This window comes from Podarcis bocagei (genome assembly GCF_964188305.1).
Source record: "Podarcis bocagei genome assembly, chromosome: 15".
NCBI classification, from domain to species: Eukaryota; Metazoa; Chordata; class Lepidosauria; order Squamata; family Lacertidae; genus Podarcis; species Podarcis bocagei.
In genome coordinates, this window is record NC_138141.1 from 25,718,047 (window position 1) to 25,732,056 (window position 14,010).

General features: G+C 45.2%; 1 protein-coding gene across 2 annotated transcripts in view; it reads right to left on the reverse strand.

Moving 5' to 3' along the window:
- Positions 1 to 14,010, reverse strand: part of LOC308574571 (beta-galactosidase-1-like protein 2) — a 66,380-nt gene that overhangs the window by 30,093 nt on the left and 22,277 nt on the right. For both annotated transcript variants that reach the window (XM_081172529.1, XM_081172530.1), the window contains exons 7-8: positions 13,363 to 13,455; positions 4,652 to 4,733 (exon numbers count right to left, since the gene is read on the reverse strand). In XM_081172529.1, the coding sequence (XP_081028655.1) occupies positions 4,652 to 4,733; positions 13,363 to 13,455 (175 nt within the window). The remainder of the gene's footprint in view (positions 1 to 4,651; positions 4,734 to 13,362; positions 13,456 to 14,010) is intronic.

Consider the following 14,010-nt stretch of genomic DNA (forward strand, 5'->3'; position numbering starts at 1 on the left):
AGTGAAAAGATTCCATGCAACAGGGCTGCAAAAACAGAACTGAGCAGAGACTATGGATGGGGGACCCTGGGCTAAGGTATGGGCAGCCCTCCAGACCTCTCTGCCTGGCCCTCAGTATTCGCCATAGGTCCTGCCTCCAGCTACACCCCTGATCAGAACTGCTCTGCCCCCTCACAGAGGGCTTTTGCACTATGGTGGCGATAAAAGAATCAGAGTTGGAGGGGACCACGAGGATCGTCTAGCCCAACCGCCTACAATACAGGAATATTTTGGTGGGGCTCGGACCCATGGCTCAGAGATTAAGAGTCTCATCATGCTCTACCAGCTGAGCAAACCACTGGCAGTTGAAATAGACAGCAACTCGGCCAGATGAACTAAAGGTCTGATCCACAAACCAGCATCATATCTCAATATATACAAAATGTCTTCCTGGGTAGGTAAATTACAAAGGTCTAGCAGCTTGCTCTTTAAATAAAACAAAAAAACAAGCAAACACTGATTGTTAAGAAAGTTGATTTTTTTAGGACAACTATGTTTCAAAAACTCAGGGCTCTGTCAAAAGATGGCCTGGTCTGCAAATTCCACGGTGTCAATGGGAATCATCAGGAGGACAGAAAAGCCAGGGTCCTTTTTTCACCTGCAGGCAAGAAGACAGGCACCCTCCTCTTCTTTCCTCTTCCAAGCATGCTTTTTATTACCTCCGCTCTTTGTGTGTTCTCACAGCCACCTTGCCTCTGCCGCATCACTCAGAGCCCTAGTTATTCCGCACTCCTGATTACTTGACATGTTGACTCTAATGAGCAGATTGTTGTGACATCCGAAGCATGAGCTGGGATCAAGGCGCGCTTGTCACATGAGCCCGATGGAGGAGACAACTCCAAACAAGAGAAACGAGTGCGCTCTCAGGCAGTAAACACATTTGCGCAGGAAGCAGAGCAAAGCTGAACTGATCTCCCCCCTTACTTACTTACACACACACACCCCACTGATCCCCATCTCCCACTGGCAGGGAGAGAGTGACCCCGTGTGGACAGGGCTGGGAAGTTCTGTCATTTAACAAGAAGGTGTCAGGCCTGGATGGGATGCAACAGGATGCTAGCCAATTCCCAGGGACAGGCTGTGCCACCTGTACTTGTATTTTTAAACAAATAAAATGTAATACAGTTTCCACATAAAATAACATAGCGTACGTACCTGGATTTTAAAAGGGCAAATACTGTACTCCAATAAGAGTTGCTAAGTTGTTATTTTTATTTAACAAATACAAGCAAAGAGTAATTGCAAAAGATCAATGAGCAGCAAACTCTGCCATCTTCACATCCACAAAAAAATATTAGAACTAGAGGTGTGCCCCCCAAAACTGAATCAGGTCAATTTGAGTCCTGGGATCTAGCCAAATTGCATCGAGGCAGCCCTAGATGGCCCTGGGTTGGATTGGGTCCACCTGGAGCAACCTGAGATTGTTGGGGGGGGGGGAATCTTCTGATGGGAGGGTGCAGAGAAGGATACACGCAGACACCCTTGTGTGTGTTTCCTTCGCCACCCACCAAACCACATGTTTAATTAGGAGTTAAAACCCTGCTTAAATATGTGGTGAAGGGGCACCAGGGAGAAAGGGAAAGTCATGTTTCCATCTCCTCCTTCTCCCCAACCCCCCAAAAATAATTCCAAATCAGTTTAGGACTTGGATCAGGAGCAGCCATGGAGCAGAGCCTCTTTGAAGCATTGGGCTGGACCACAGATCAGAGCAGGGGACCTGTGGACAGCCCTAATTAGAACCTTTTGTGTGTTGAGGGCCACACTTCCTTGGGGGTAATGTGCTGGGGGCCACAGGATTTTATCCTGCTCACCATAAACAACCAGATCAAACCCTTTTCCTAGAGGGAAGTCAAAAAATTACAACTCCACCTCTATGAACGACCTTCCCTCTTTTGCTATCCTAGTGGCATTTTGCCTTCGCTTTAAGAACCCATTTAAAACAAAGGGTGAGGGGGTGAAAGGAGGGGGTTCCATTATCAGCCTGCAATTCGCTTGCACAACTTTAATTAAGCCTTCTGGTTTTTAAGCTCCAATTTAATAATGAAAGGGTGCACTGAGTTGTTACAAAAAAGGAAGCAGGGGAAACCAGCTAAGTGGCTTGTACACGAGGAAAACAGTTTTGATTTTTAAAATGCAAAAAGCCATTTCAGCCCATTAAACTTAATCCTGAGAGGCTTTGAGTACTTTGGTTGCACCACTAAGAATCAGCATGAGATGCAGATACAGCTTGTGTTTGGATAAGACAGCATTACACACTCTTTAAAAACACATGCACACCATAGTTTTGTTATCTGAAACGTAACAGTATAATAAAAGAAATCATGTTCCAAAATAGTCTATTTAATTTAATCCTTCTTGTCCCCGATGTGTCCTCATAAAACTAGACACTTCACTCCCCTTAAAATGTCCTTCCAGCTTCCCAGAACCCCAATACCAGGATGCCCAAATGACATGACTAGGGTTGTGTATCACACTACACATTCAAAGCATGGAGCTCCCCTTCCAAATAATTCTGGAAACTGTAGTTTATCACCCACCCACCCAGTGAAAAAAAAAGTCTCTGTTCCATCATCTGATTCTTCTAGGCCAATCACAAGACTGTGGCGGTGAATGCCAATATGCTCCAGCCATTCAGTGACTCCCAACACTGCTACCCACCTTGATCCTCAATTTCCAAGGGGGCATGAATGGGGAGCAGCAATAACCTTAGGCTTTATTCTATATGGTTGAATGATTCAAATGGCTTCCTCCCCAAAGGGTAAGGGATAGAGAACTTGCAGCCCTCCAGATGTTGATGAAGTCCAAACTCCCATCAGCCCCAGCCAGCCTGGTCAGTAGTCTCAAGGGCCACAGGTTCCCCACCCCTGTTTTAAGCAGAAATAAGCTGTCCAAATCATAGGCATGCAATGTCAGACAAAACATACAGAAGTGTTACACCAGGGATAGCCAATGTGGTGGCCTTCGGATGTCCTATGACAACCATCATTCCGAACCACTGGCTAAGTTGGCTCAGGATAATTGGAGCTGAAGGCCAATGACATCTGGAGGCCTCCAGTATGGCTACCTCTGAGACACACTTTGACACAGTGATACTGCCAAGCCAAGGCCCTCAGAGGGGGCCAAGCACAGCCTCCCATTGGACCAGCCCTGCCACTCAACATCAGCAACCGCCAGCTGTTGACAGAGGGGCCGGCTCTCAATCTTCTATCAGACTTCCATGACTCGTTATCATAAGATGTTTAGCGTTTTGATTTGATTTAGTGTTAAGTGGTTTCTGCAATTCTGATTGAGTTAGGTGCCGTGAGCATGCTAATGGAGAAAAGTACATTTAATAAATTACTACCTTTTTAAAAAATGGAAGCCCACATTACAGAGCCGGAAAGTTTAAATGATATGTTCAGCTTTCATGTAGGGTCAGAAGCCACTGGGGGCAGCAGGCAATGCACATGGCATTGAGATGGCACGTTGGGGCTCACAGTCCACTAATTGAGGATTGGGTCCTAATAGCTATACACAAATTCCCTCTGCTTTTTAAGCCTTACACTGACTTGGGTCTTGAGGCTTGCAAGCCTCTTCTACCTCAATGAGGACTAGACACCGCCTTTGACAAAAACAAAAACCTAATAACTCCATAAAAACCTATCACGTTCCTTCAAATAATGTGAGTTCAGCTATGCAAATATCTAGGCCACACCATTGGGATTCTAGAGAGCTAGCATTTACACTCCCTCACCCTATTCCCACAAAAGCAGGAAGCAAGAAAGGCTGTGTCAGCTTATTTTCACCAGCTAACCAGACTCAAGTTTATGGAACATGCACTGTCTCACTGAAGATCTCTGAAATTCAGCAAAGCTGAAACTGTGAAGGAGACTGATGGCCAGGAGAGGTAAAACAATAAAAACCACACAATATGTAGCCAGCTTGAAAAAGCAAAGTTATGAGGCACAGGACACTACGAACTGGAGGCTGAAGAAGATAGAGAAGACCAGAGAGGTATCTGAGAGGTCCAGGGCTGGGGAAGGAAGCTGGAAAGTGGAATTCAAGAGATATCGAGTGCAGGGATTAGATAGCCTTGAAGCAAGAAGTGCAAAAGGCCATCACTCTCAAAACATGATCCCCGCCCCCTGCCCCCAAAGAGCTTTAAATCCAAAACATTCCCAGGCCACATGTACAATATACAGTCCAACCTGAAAGAGACAAAGCAGGAGTGGGGACCCTCTGGCATGCGGGGGGGGGGGGCCATTAAATGCAGGCCTCCCTATCTGGCCTCTTCTCCCCCTTAGGACTCTTCTCCCCACAAAGTTGCCCATTCCTATAAAGAACACCTTAAGTCATCCCCTACTCAAGTGCAATTGATAGCTAAGTGCTGCACAACTCACAACTGCTAATAACACACAAACACACACACACACACACACACAGAGAGAGAGAGAGAGAGAGAGAGAGAGAGAGAGAGAGTTTGATTGATTCCCATTCCCTATTTGCAGAACTTGCTCTATTAACTATGGCTGGGGATGGAGACTCTGCTAAAGATTCATACACTGGCCCATTTGTGCCCCCACCCCAGATGTGCTCTAGTCTACCCATTCCAACACACCACAATGCCACGTACCTCCTGACACAAAGCCAGCGGCCAGCCCATCTTTATTGTCAGAGGTCATCAACAGCTCCACGATCTTCCTTTTTAACAGGGCCTGCACATGGAGGGGAAGAAAACACACACATTATGTTGGGAGTCAACACTGATGTACAGAAGGGAGCTTTCATGATGGATAAGGCTAGCAATGACTGTATAGACCTTCCAGTATCAGAGACGGTATGCTTCCAGATACCATTCACTGGGAAACAACAGCAAGAGAAGGTTGCTCATCTCCTCTGAGCTTCCCATGGGCATCTGTTTGGGAACAGAACGCTAGACGAGGTAGGCCTTTGGTCAGATCCAGCAGGGTTTCTTCTGAGCTCAGGTTGGAGGGCAGGCCAGGGCTCTTAGTGTTGCTGACCCTGGAGCTGAACGGGACTCCGATTTGAAGTCCCTGGGGTTAGTTGCTGTAGGTGGCAGGCGCCCACCAGAGATCCTGAGACACTCGGGCCAATTCCTGCTTTTGATGACCCAAGCCATAATAGTAGTAGTAGTAGTAGTAGTAGTAGTAGTAGTAGTACAGTAGTAGTAAATGATATAGGGGGAAAGGCATTAAAAAGAGTGAGTGGTTTATATTATCAGTGGACCAGCATAGCCAAATTTTCTGGCATCTGAATATATATATTTCTATTAATATTTATGACCATTTTAAACTCTTTCATATGACCAAATCTTATTTAAGAAAAAATGTATGTCTTTTACCCAATCACTTCGTACACTTGCTTAAACCTGCAACTCTAAACTGAGTGTGTCACATTTTGCCCAGATGCGCATAAAAACAAGTTAAGATTCTTTGACATTTGCTAAGTTTCTTAACAAGTGTCAGGATTGGAGGTTCCTTCTGAGCTTCTGCTGCCCCACCCCATTGGCCCTGGCCAACATTGCAGCAGGCAGGGCATTCTCTGTTGAGCAAGAGATACTGATACCTCGCCCTGCAAATTTGTGCCCATCACTGATACCAATGTTGCTCTCTCTCTCTCACACACACACACAACTTCAGTGCCACCTTCTTATTTACTTACGAAAGCAAATACACACATACTTAACATAAGAATACAAAAAGAAAACTTGCTAACACCCGACAGCTGATACAGGATTAGTATAGCTTTTAATTTTCACTAGGGGATTACAACATATTGAGTCAAGATGATATCTGCAACTTCTAAAGTACAATCTGCTCCTGTCCAAACAGACTCCATTGTTATCCTAATAGGTGACAATTATACAGCTGCCAATATACCAGCCTTCCCCAACCTGGTGCCCTCCAGATGCTGTCAAAGTGCAAACTCATCAGCCCCAGTTGGCTGATGAGACTTGTACTCCAAACCTTCCAGAGATTGCCAGGCTGGGGAAGGCTGCTAACAACCACTGATTTGTACCAATTTAATCCGCCCACACTTTCAATGAAGTTCTGGGCAACCTGACGCTCAAGTTCATTATTATTTTCTGCAGGTATGAGGGTGAGAGCATCACACAACGTAAAGTCACAACAAAAGCTGCTGGCTCTGTGCTAAAGCACCAGGCTCCCACCTCATCTGAGCAGCTTATATTGTACACCACTCAGCCTCCAGGCTTAAAATCAAGTGAAGCATCCACCTGCTGCCACGGAAGGAGTCCTTTGCATATTTGCTGCATTGCACCACTTTGTTCCAAGGAAAGAAATGGCTGAGGGGGTGCATTAGTGAGCAAACACCAAGTTCCTCCATGTCATCTCACAAGGATCATGGAACCCATGGTTGTTGAGTCAGGTTGACCCAGCTATTAAATCTCCTAAATAGTAATGTGGCCCATCAGGGGCATTTAACACAGAGGGAGGAGAGAGAGAGAGAATCTTTCTACCCTCATCTGCAAGGGGAATGCAGTTGAAAGAGGGGGCGAGAAACTAATGCTGTATGCAACCCTTTGCACTCAGTGGGATGTATCTCCAAGTAGGCATGCATAGGGCTGTGCTGTAAAATGATCTACGGGAGGGGTTTGCAGCTAGCTGGGCCTCACAGACTGGAAACCACTGAGGTACAGCCAATGGTGGAGTGGTAAATCTTGGTGCTAGAGGTTGTAATAGGGTTTCTCATAGTCACAGCCCCTAGGAGAGTCCAAAAATGCAGACAGCTGTGTTGAGCACATACACAGCATAATATCCAATCTATCAGACTCAGCTGAAAGCCACATACTAACATTGTAGTTGGCAAGGTGGCTCTTGGCTTGGCAGACTTAGGTTCACATACCTGAACCTGATTGTTTGCTTTGCCTCATAACAAACCATAGATAACACTCATGGTTTGACCGAAACAAACCACAAGGCCAAGTTCAGACAGTACAAACCAGGCTCTGTTTTGTTTTGACTGCAGTGCAGCCACAGAAGAAGTGGGGGTGGAATGGCACTGGAACTTTTGAGCGCCACACTGCTCATACACATTAAACCATTGTTTGTTTTACACTATAGCTTAACATGACATGTGAAGCGGGCTGCTACCTGAGCCAGGCCCACCTCACAGGGTTGTTATTATGAAGCTAAAGTGAGATATGGTAAGCCCTGCTCAAGGGGGCTCACATCAAAAAGTTTTACATTTTCAATTAAAAGACACAGCAAAACTTAATTAGTCGTATAAACAATAAATTCAGGAAAACATTTCACATGAATAAATGCACAGCAAAATTAAACAATCTGCCGATAACGGTAATAAAAGTCTAACAAATGCAAGAACATAGTCAAGATGAATAGCGAAACTGATGCAACGCCAAGAATAAATTCTGACTCCAAGCAATAACCTCTAAGCAATATCCCATCCTTGATGGTCTCTAGACATCCTGAACTGCAGAAGCATCCCTTGTAGCTGGAGTCAGCCAAGGCCCCTGCCCTCTCAGGCCAGGTAGGCATGGACCAGATCAGCAGCGAGCGGGTCTTGCAGGGCTCACAATAAGATATAGCCATGAGCAAATTCTGTTAGTTAAAAGAAGTGAAGCATTAACACACAGGAGTGTTGTATTCATGTCATTATCGGGAGTAAAGAGCTGTAGGCTTCAACACATACTTGGCTTGCAAGGCGATGCAAGGAAAACAAAAATAGGAACAGGCAAGAGGGCCCATGTGTGCATGCTCTAATCAACATATTGGGAAGTTGATTTGAATGCTTGCTCGCATATTTTCTGCAAGGTGTAGGTGGCAGCAAGAGATCTCGGCTAGAGAGAAGCCAAGAGATCCAGAAACAGAGAATACTGGGACCAGATTATGTGAAAAATGCCTGGTGCAGACACAGCATGCTGCCGTGTTCAGATGAATGCTTTTTTGCCCACCATGTGGGAGGAATGGGGGAGGAGCTCAGTTTAGTTCACATTTATCGTTATTTAATTATTTCGTAAAATGTCTATAATGCTTGATTGTTAAAAGCCTCAAAGCAGTTTACAAAAAGATTTAAAGGCAAATAGGTTGAGAACCAAAGCACAGCCATCCTTCAAAATTTGCACTTGTACAAATGTTACAATGCAGTTTTCCAGCCAAAAAATGCATGTATTAGGGGATGAGAACATGAAAATGAAGATATATTACTGAAAATAAAATACAAACATGCATAAGATTAGTGGAAATGGTTTGCAAAAATGTGTGTGTTAGTGAAGACCGCATACAAAAATGTGTTTATTAAGAGAAATGTGCATGAAAATGCTGGTGAATCTTCATGGATGTTTATTTTTTAAAAAAAAAAAATACACAAACAAATTGCTACAGAAATACGGGGAACTGAATTTAAAAGGGGGGGGGGGGAGGATGAGAAACCAAGAGAACCAAAACTGACAGACCCTTCATCACCATTTAGCTCCATGCAGGCAGAGAGAAAAAGAGAGAGACAGAGAAGGCGGGGACAGACATCTCCATGAACACCAAAGAGACTTTGATTGGTCATTTCAGGCAAAGTATTTACATGCTGGGTCACCAATCTTCAACTATGGACTGCAACAGCCTGCAGTTCTACACCAGAGGAGCCATCTCAATTAAGGTCTCTTCTTCCTCCAGCTGTGAACAAAATAGGATATAGGATGTACCAGCCTCTGATGCTGAATGGGAGAGATTGGGAGCCACATCACTCCTATGCAACTTTCCCCATCTGCAGTCAGACAATGGTGGAATTACAAGAAAGAGGATTAGGAGCCTCGCTGTGTGACTCCTTGGCTGAATGCCTGCAGACTGTCTAGTTGGGAGGGAGAGAGAAGGTGATTTCAACCAGATCTAATTGGCCAGGGGCCTTTTAGTGTTACGACACCTAAACTGGTCAGGAGGGAAGATACTAAAACCCCAGGATTTTAGTAGGCTGAATCAGTGAAGGCTGATTCACGCATTGCATTTTGTGTGTGTGTGTACAACAGTTCACATAAGGAGCTGACAATTTCCCTTGATTTCAATGGGGAAATTTCTAATGCATTCCTGACTATGGAATTTTGGCTGGGAAATGTTGAAAAAACCCGGGAAAACCATCTGAAACCTTGCAAAAAGCAAACAAGGAAGGGAAAATGCACTCTTATTCATCCTAGCTCTCCTTCTCCCTCCCTCCCTTTCACCACAGCTGCCGCAGACCAGCAAAACACAAAATGTAAGGCTTGTTTAAGGCTGCTTGTTTGTTTACAGAACTACACGCAAGTCTGGCTGTTTGGATATCTGAATCTGCTGCGTGTATTGTGAGGTCTGCAGGTACTATTTCCTTGTGTTTGGATAAGTGAATTTTTGTATAACATGTGTTTGGATAGTGGAACCTGTGTGTACATGCACTTATTAAGAGACCAGTTTTGGCTGCGGCTCCCACTTGTTCCAAGGATGAGTTCTAGTTTAACAGCCTTTCAACATGAGATGCAGCAGGAAACCTGGATCCGCTGCTGCAGAACATGTTAAATGGGACACTGAACAGGAGGGACGTATCAGAGGTCCAAAGGACTCCGGAATGGGAAAATGTACCAAGAGGTCGAATCTCTTTAAGGTAACAGATGTCTTTGGGGCAGCTGGCAAGTCTGGAGATGAAAAGGTGGTCACACAAAATCAGGAGTATTCAGCATGGTGGCCTCCTGATGTTGGACTCCAACTGCCATCAGCTCCAGCCAGCATGACTGATGGTCAGAGGTGATGGGAGCTGTCATTCAACAACATCTGGAGGGCACCTCTGAGGAAGACCATCAGAGTCAAAACACACAAGGGATGTCAAAACTGATTCTGCTAATGAGGACTGGCTGTCAATACATAAGTAGATAGGTAGCCGTGTTGGTCTGCCATAGTCAAAATAAAAAAAATCCTTCCAGTAGCACCTTAAAGACCAACTAAGTTAGTTCTTGGTATGAGCTTTCATGTGCATGCACACTTCTTCAGATACACAGTGTATCTGAAGAAGTGTGCATGCACACGAAAGCTCATACCAAGAACTAACTTAGTTGGTCTTTAAGGTGCTACTGGAAGGATTTTTTTATTTTGTCAATACATAAGTAATTGAATTGCTATGGTTCACTGCATTTTAATGTGAAACTATCATTATTGTGTCACGGGTGGCGCTGTGGGTTAAACCACAGAGCCTAAGACTTGCCGATCAGAAGGTCAGCGGTTCAAATCCCCGCGACGGGGTGAGCTCCCGTTGCTCGGTCCCTGCTCCTGCCCACCTAGCAATTCGAAAGCACCTCAAAGTGCAAGTAGATAAATAGGTACCGCTCGGGTGGGAAGGTAAACAGTGTTTCCGTGCACTGCTCTGGTTCGCCAGAAGCGGCTTAGTCATACTGGCCACATGACCCAGAAGCTGTACGCCGGCTCCCTCGGCCAATAAAGCGAGATGAGCACCGCAACCCCAGAGTCGGCCACGACTGGACCTAATGGTCAGGGGTCCCTTTACCTTTACCTATCATTATTGTATTGACTTATACTATACTGCCCCCCTTTTTTTGCATTCAAGTTTCTTAGAGCTAAGCAGTGTTTCCTTTTTTGGTTTTTGTGGTCTTTGTCCATGGATTATGGAACTGAAGGAGGCGGAACGAGCTGCCTTCATTCCACCTCGCTCAGGGTAACAATATCAGACAGGCCTAAGCTGCTTCTGCTTTATGACAATGGCAGGATGTTCAGCAGACAGCTCCCTCGAGCAGCTCTCTCGCACCCAAAGCAGCCATTGTTTCCCTGAGACAATGCTCGGTAAAGAAATAAAATAAAATAAAAAACTGGCAGTGACCTTAACAAGGCCTCTGGCAATTAACCTTCTGCTGCAGTGCTGCATCGGAGCCAGCCGAAGAGAAAAAGCTGGGTGCGGCTCAGAGAGGATTTGCCAAGCTAAAAATGGTCTTCTCTGGGTGCCTGCCAACTCCGGTGCTTGCCCAGATTGCAGGCAGGGCCTGTGGAAAGATCCGTGCTGGACGAGGCAACAGAGGGAAGCATTAGTAAAATTAGCCTGCCCTGGGCTGAGCTTCAGATTACAGGGGTTTACAAGGCAGTCTAGGTCTGACAGGCAAAATAATCTCTTGCAAGCAAAAGCCCTAAGTTTGTCCACAGTGCCAAACGCTCATTTCACTGCTTTCTGCCCTCAGGAAGGGAAGTGGGGGATGCTTCCACTATACAAAGCCTCTTAAATAAGGGGCTTATCCACCCCTTTTCTTCTGCTCCACTTGGACTTTGTGGGCTCCCCACGTTCAAACTTTCAGTACTATTATCATTTATTTCCATTTATAAATCACGTCCCATGAGACATCCCAAGGCGATTTAAAGTGCAATAAAAACATACACGGAACAATTGCATATCGAAAAACACCTAAGACATGTGTATGTACATGTGCGTGTGTTTCATTTGTTTCATAAAGTTTATACACCACTCGACTGCAAGAAACCTCAAAGCGGTTTATAAAAAGATAAAACAAGAAAATTCAAGAAAAATTCACATCCCTGCTTTAAAACATACAAGTTAAAATACTAAACAAAATAAAATTTCTAAGCATCTGAGTAGGCTTGTCTAAACAATAGTGCTTTTAGCAGGTGCAGAAAAGAGAGCAGTGAAGGAGCCTGCTTGATCTCAATGGGCAGGGAGTTCCAAAGTGCAGCTGCTGCCGCTCTAAATGACTGAGTTTTTACAAATGTGGAAGGGGTATAATTAGGCACCTGCAGAAGTGCCAATTCCAACAACTGAAGCAGTCAAGTGGGCACATATGGCATAGGCAATTTCGTAGGTAAACTGGTCCCAAGTTGCTACACGGACACGTTTTATTTATACCAAGTTGTTACACACATCTAGGACTTGCTGATCAGAAGGTCGGCGGTTCGAATCCCCGCAATGGGGTGAGCTCCCGTTGCTTGGTCCCTGCTCCTGCCAACCTAGCAGTTCGAAAGCACATCAAAGTGCAAGTAGATAAATAGGTACTGCTCCGGCGGGAAGGTAAACGGCGTTTCCATGCGCTGCTCTGGTTCGCCAGAAGCGGCTTAGTCATGCTGGCCACATGACCCGGAAGCTGTAAGCTGGCTCCCTCAGCCAATAAAGCGAGATGAGCGCTGCAACCCCAGAGGCGGCCACAACTGGACCTAATGGTCAGGGGTCCCTTTACCTTTGCCTTACACACACATCAATAACACATACATAAAACTGATTCAAATCCAGTACAGATACCAACTAGGATAAATGAAGTGGGGGGGAATGCCTTGTGCTACAGCAGCTTCCCCTGGCCACACACATACATACACACACACACTGTGTTTGAATTGTTCGATTGTGTTGACTGTATTAGCGCTGCATTTAAAATGGATGGCTGTGAGCCATCTCAAATTGACGGAGAGGCAGCACAGACATTTAAAAAATATAATTAGCTCTGTTATTTTGGGGGTTACAACACAGCTGGATAGTTTAGTCACTAAAAAAATAATACTTATGTTTGATTTAAAAGGCACCCTGATTTAATTCAACACAATATCACTATTTGTTTAGAAAATGTATTATTTTCAATGCAAATACTTCCATTAATACCTGGAATGCCACAGGACTCCCCACCCTCCTTTGCTCCATTGCAAGTTCACAGTGAAACCTTACCCGTGCTTACTCAGAAGTAAGTTCAACAGATAAATGTATATAGCAAGGGTAGAGAACCCTTTTCAGTCCAAGGGCCACATTCCCTTCTAGGCAATATTCCGAGGGCCACATGGCAGTGGTGGGCAAGTCTACTTCTCTACCCTCCATCCAGACAAGCAAGAGGCATTATTGAAGTTCAAGGCCACATTCCAGCCAGGCAAGTTCATTCAGGGCTCAAAGCAGATCCATTGAAGGGTGTGACATGAGGAGAGTTCTAAGGGCCAGATACAGAGGGTGGACAGCACCTTTGACCCCCAGGCATGAGGTTCCTCACCCCTGGTGTATAGCAATACAGCTGCAACCCTGTATCACTTATTTAGGAGGGAAGAGGAAAAAGGAAAGGATTGAAGTAAATCAGGCAGGACTAATGGCAGAGATGGGGAGGCTATAGCCAAAGCGTCTAATTTTTCAGCTCATGTTTGCAAAGTGGAGAGGAAGAAAGAAAGGGAGGGAGGGGAGAGAAAGAGAGAGAGATGAGAAGGCACAATGTATTACTATTTATTATGTGTTGTTATTAACAATTGTATACCACCCTATGTACCTGTAGATCTCAGGGTGGTTCACAGTACAGGCAGGAACATTAAAAACACACATAAAAATGAGGCAAAGGGAGCACTTTACCTGTTTGATGTACATCATGTAATCTGGGTCTTCAGCATAGGAGCCATATTCATTCTCTACCTGGATGGCAATGATTGGTCCTCCATTCTTGTACTACCAAAAGAGAGGAGGAGAGAACACATAAGACAGAGGTAGCCAACATGGTGTCCTCCAGATGTTCTTTGACCACAACTCCCATCATCCCTGACTACTGGCCATTCTGGCTGAGGCTGACAGGAGGTGGGGTCCAACAGCATCTGGAGAGCATCATGTTGGCTAACCTTGGCATAAGGCAGGCTTCCTCAACCTCGGCCCTCCTGATGTTTTGAGACTACAATTCCCATCATCCCTGACCACTGGTCCTGCTAGCTAGGGATCATGGGAATTGTATGCCAAAAACATCTGCTGGGCCGAGGTTGAGGAAGCCTGGCATAAGGTATCCATCTGTCTCTGGCTGGTCTAATCCAACTATAAAGATTTATTGAGAAAGAGAACTTGCAGATAACTGTTAAGGACCTTGCTTATTGGTTTGATCCATTGGCTAGATTGGCTCTGAACTGGAACTTCAAACCACGACTTCCAGGGCCAATCTGGGAAAGTCCCCCTGGTTTTGCACCACTACAGATTAGAGGAGGAAAATGTATATCTAAACACTCCTTAAGTCACAAA